General features: G+C 33.6%; 1 protein-coding gene across 1 annotated transcript; it reads left to right on the top strand.

The window, feature by feature from the left end:
* Positions 1–2,765: 2,765 nt before the first annotated feature.
* Positions 2,766–3,639, top strand: LOC120275951 (bZIP transcription factor 27-like). The gene is made up of 3 exons (XM_039282688.1): positions 2,766–3,281; positions 3,353–3,430; positions 3,557–3,639. Exons 1-3 carry the CDS (start codon positions 2,787–2,789, stop codon positions 3,626–3,628), a joined length of 645 nt encoding a protein of 214 aa, XP_039138622.1. The 5' UTR covers positions 2,766–2,786; the 3' UTR covers positions 3,629–3,639.
* Positions 3,640–5,592: the final 1,953 nt, after the last annotated feature.

Here is a 5,592-nt window from a genome sequence, read left to right as displayed (position 1 = left end):
AATCCATGGATCACCCAAACAATGGCTGGCTTAAACCATTAACCTAAACCATGAACTTAATCCATGGATTAGTGCCCATGTGTTTAAGGAAAATGGTGGTTTTAGTTGGCCTATATATATGTGAGCCTATTCTCATTCTTAGACACAACCTTGAGTGAAGAATCAAGTGAAGAAGTGAGAGTGAGAAGAAATTAGAGAGAGAAGAAAAGTGTGGAAAAAATATTTTGAGAGTTAGTCTAATCTCCTAGTATAAGAGAGAGTTCTGGTTTTCTCCTTCTTATTAGAGAGTTTGTAACTCCTGCAATTTTCCCACTCAGTAAATTCTTCTATCTTTGCCCATGGTTTTTACCCTAATTGTTTAGGGGTTTTCCACGTAACATCTTTGTGTTCTTTACTTTTCAGCATTCCTTTTATTTATTTTACTGTTGTACTGCTCTATTCGGTCCTACATTTTACAACAAAATTAACCTAAAACTATAAATATATATCACCGGTGGGTATTTTGGGTTACTTAAGCAAGTAGTTTTTAACTTGAACATTTATGTAAAAAAAGATTGTGTCAAAAGATGTCAAGAAGTTTACCTGCTTATAATACTCATACTATCAAAAATCTTCTCATTACTGATACTAATTTAAAAAAGACATTATTGCTTGGACAATGGGATGAGGGTAGAGCTGTCAATTCGGGCTTGGCCCACGGGCCACCCGCCCCTCAATAAAAATGGGCGGGTCGGGTTGGTCTTTTATAGGCTCGCTGGAGGTCGGCCTAAATGGGCTAACCTGCAGGGGCATGCGGGTTGAGGGCAGTCGACCATGCTCCGTCTCTAATTTATATATAATATATTTTATATAATATATATATATATATATTGATATTGAAATATTGTTAAGGATTTAAATTAAAAAATAAATAAATAATTTTAATGAAGTTTAATATGCATTTAATTATGTTTTTAAAAAGAAATATGGAGATAACAAAAACATTTTAATGACTTGTTGATTTTGATGAATATTATGATTGTAATGGATGTTTTTTTATTTTGTGCTTTATTAATTTTTGCTAAATTTTTTTGTTGATTGTAATGGATGAATGTTATACTTGTAATAGATGTTTTATCTTGTGGTTTGTTGTTGTTTTTTTAAATTTTTGTTGATTGTAAATTTATAATAGTGTTTTTTTATTTAGAGATTTTTGTAATTATTGTTGATTTTTGTTAGGTTTTGAATATTATAATGGATGTTTTCATTTTGTTAATTATTGCATGTTTTAATTTTTAATTTAGTTTTTTATGAATTTATAATGAATGTTTCAATGTTTCATATATTACAATATTTATAAAAATAAAATAAATTAATTATTTTGATTTTTTGGCGGGCCGGCCCGCCCAACCCACAACCCAAAACGGGTCGGGTTGGGTTGGCATTTTGCCGGCCCACCCCGCCAGCCCGTTTTGACTGCTCTAGATGAGGGCAACATCTAAGGAGAAATATGGCATATTTTGAGAGGAACAAGGGCAACGAGAATATTGATAAGGATCGATTGTTGGAAGCTAGTTGGTGAAGGTAACAAGATCACCTGAGACCATCTCCAACCCACAATTCCAAATCTCTATCCCAAATCTCAAATTTGGTCTTGCTACACAAAATTTTACTCCAACCACAAATCTCAAATTTTACCCAAAAAGCGAATATTTTTATAATATTCTTTTCATATATTATTTTATTATTTTTTAATAAAAATATTTAAAATTAATCATTTTAACAATAAATTAATTAAACATTAATTACAATTTATAAATAATTTATTTAAAAATATAACTTAAAAAATTGTACAACTATATTTTTTAATTTATTAATTAAATATATATTAATAATTTATAATTTTATTTATTAATTAAATAATAATTATTATTGATTATTAATTAATTACACACAAATTAATATTATAAATAACTACTTATAATTATATTAATGGATTAATAATTTTATATTTTCCATTACAATAATTAAAAAAATAAAAAAAATAGAAAATATAATTAAAAATAAGAAATAATGTGGGACCCTAAATTTGGGTTTTGCAACCGTGCAATCCCACGGTTGCAAAACCCAAATTTGTAGTAAGATTTGGGTGTGGGTTGGAGTACTCTACATCCAAATTCCACCCCAAATTTGAGATTTGGGTGTTGGGTTCGAGATCCCTGAATGAATTGGGGAATAGGATAAAAATATAATTTCACAAAAAATTTAATTTAATTTTTAAAAAATCAGGTTCTAAATAAAGATATGAAACTTTAAAAAGGTTTAGAAAAACAGTTGACTTTTTTTTAAAAAAAAAAAATTTGAATAATCAAATGCAAGCTTGTGAGGGTCCCATCCATATCTCTCTGCTTTAATCACCTCTAATAAAAAAAAATTCACTTAACCCAATGTTCTCATGTTTCAACCTTACACACATTCTCTGTGTATACCCCATTAATAATGATATTTAATATTATTGGTATGCCCTCTCTTTTAAATATTCTCGTATACAAATCAACTGCCTCACCATGTGTATATCCGTACCTACTTGTACCTCAATCCCCAACAAATCCCATCAACAACATAAACAAAGAATAAACAATCAAATTAATAAATAACATTTATTTTATAAAAAAACAAAAAAAACAAACACACCCCCATCTCCCGTAAACAAACAAAAACACCCCTAATAAATAAATAAATAAATAAATAAAGACCTTCTTAAAACCCCTCCCCCCTTCCTCTCTTCCCTTCTTCATTTCTTGACCATGTGGTCAGAAACTCCTACCACCTCCACCACCACCACCAAAACAATCTCCATCACTTCCACCTCCACTTCCACCACTGCCTCCATCCTCCCCCAAACTCCAAGAAGAACCATGGAAGAAGTTTGGAAAGACATCAACTTCCCTACCCTCCATGAACGTCCTATGACTCCTCCCATCCTCCCTATTGATCACCCCCGTCTTCGCACTTCCATCACTTCCACCACTTCCCACCCTTTCCGTGGTGTAATCCTCCAAGACTTCCTCGCCGGAGCTTTCAAATCTCCCATTCCTCCATCTCTTCCCCCACCCCCTCCTCCACCACCACCACCACGTCCTCCTCCTCCCACCATTCTCAGCCTCAACTCTGCCATGGATTCCGGTTCCTTCCCTTTCCCTCTCCGTCCTCCTCGCCGTTCCTCCGACTCCGGCGACCGCCGCCACAAGCGCATGATCAAGAACCGCGAGTCTGCCGCCCGGTCCCGCGCCCGCAAACAAGTCTTTGAGTCTTTCTATTTAATTTACCCTTCTCATCTTCTTACTGTCATTTTTATCAAAGTTTTGTGCAGGCCTACACTAATGAGCTGGAACTTGAGGTTGCTCATCTTGTTGAAGAAAATGCAAAACTCAGAAAACAACATGATGAGGTACTTTACATATAAAAACCTAACCCCAACAACAATAACAACAATAACAACAACAACAACAATGACAATAAAGTTTTTGTTTTTGTGTTTGCTAATGAATGAGAGATTGTTTGTGGTTGTGACTAGATGATAACAGCAATGGCAGCACAGCAGACAAAGAAGAGAACACTGCAGAGAACCTCAACAGCACCATTTTGAGAAAAAAAAAAGATGAAGAAGTTGAAAAGGAAGCCCTACCTTTTCCTTTTTGGCATTCCAGAGGAAGGAAGGGATTGTTTGTGCATAAATAGAATCCAGTGCTATTTATCACAAAACTCTTGCACAATTGTTAGCATTTTGGTGTGTGTGTGTGTGTGTTTTTGAGTTTGTGCTGCTGCAAATTCAAGAAAGGAATTGAAGGGTTTTCTTTGCATGTAAAAAGCTTTTGCACTGTTTTGGACATGGTGGGATGTATCTTGCTCTCATCCTCAGCTTTGTCTTTTCAAATAATGCCCCTATTGTCTTGAGGAAGGTCATTCTCATGTTGCTTTAGCTTTTTCTTTACTGTTTTCCTTTTCACTAAATCATGTTGGGCTCAAAATTGAAAGTGGATTGGGAAAGATGTTTATATTATAGCTATTATGAGTAAAGCCCAATAATAACAGTTGTTGTACACTTGTAAAATTGACAGTGATGACAAGAACACCACCACTCTCTACTAATTGTTTTAACATGTGCGAAATCTCACTTGCAAAATTGTCTAATGGTAAGGAATAAAAAAGCTCAAACAATTATTATTGTTCATGTAAAAAAATTTTAATTTATAAACTTTGTCACTTAAATGTAAGGGGAAAAAAAAAGGGTTGGATAGAATTTTGAGAACCTACTACTGAAGGTTCTTCTTGTAAAGATGGTCCAGAAAAGTAGTGGTGGATGCAGTGAATAAATTCTCTTCTGATTTCATGCACAAATCAAGTTAGTGTCATGAGGCATAGGCCCTACACAAGCGTGAAATTGATGCCACTGTCATATGAAATCAAACTGATACTCATTCGCACATTGAAACAATTAAGAAGAAAATCAACGTAAACAACACCGAACAGGGATGGTGCAAGCTTTGATCGCATTCATAACAGGATTGTTATCGTTATTCTTCATGTCAGACTTCTCAAATATCTGTCTTTCACTAAAGATGGATCGGCATGTCTTTGCGAATGTTCGTTTTCCTTCGGCATGCACCAGATAAGGGATTCCATCTACTATCTATAATATCAGAAATAAAAACCAAGTTAAGCAAGTAGAACATAAACAAAACAATTCAAACTCGATGGCCACACAATATATAGTTCTCTAAGGACAAAAAGATTGCAGTCTTGATTATTTTGCAACTTTAGAAGAAACGATTATTAGTTTTGGTTTTCCCTAATAAGCCATAGTCACATGTTTATCAAAGGACTAGGAAAGCAGATAATATGATTGCTCACATGAAGAAAATATTAATATGTTGCTATCATTGCATTGATGTTTTTAAACAAGAGAAGCCAACCAGCCAGAAGCTGTTCCTCCTTGTCTTTTAACTCTTTATTGTCTTCTTGACTTTCAGCTACTTATCATTGAAGGGAATTTAAGGTTGTCGTTGATAACTAAATATGTCCGCAACCCACAAAATGAGAAACCAAGATGAAGAAATCCTGTCTTTGTTTGTCCAATTGGAAATTTTATCTTCAAAAGATGACTTTTTGGTACTCAGACAACCATATCAGTGTCCTAAGAAATAGTATGGGCTGGTGTATCTTTGACATCTTAAAACTATTCATTTTATAGACAACCAAATTTCACAAAGGACTGGCTGATATTGATCAATAACTTGGATTCTTATGTCTTCGACTTCCAAAACTTCTTACCATGTTGATAAGCAAACTTTACAAAATAGACAGTAACCCAAATAAAGAACTTGGGATCTTCTTACATTTGGCATCCTGTTGTGCAATTTTTGTAACACAAGTATACGCAATCGTAACAAGTAATATAATGATAAGAGAGTATCGTCTATTAATTGCCAAAATTATTTTAACCATAATTCTACTTAAATAATGAAATTGAATAAATTTCATTTAGAAAGATCTAATTCAAGGAACAGAAAAAGATAGTTGACGAGGAGAAATCAATGCTCAGAGATTTTA

The sequence above is a fragment of the Dioscorea cayenensis genome, chromosome 14, assembly GCF_009730915.1.
Source record: "Dioscorea cayenensis subsp. rotundata cultivar TDr96_F1 chromosome 14, TDr96_F1_v2_PseudoChromosome.rev07_lg8_w22 25.fasta, whole genome shotgun sequence".
Taxonomy (NCBI): Eukaryota; Viridiplantae; Streptophyta; class Magnoliopsida; order Dioscoreales; family Dioscoreaceae; genus Dioscorea; species Dioscorea cayenensis.
This window is presented reverse-complemented; position numbering and strand designations above follow the sequence as displayed.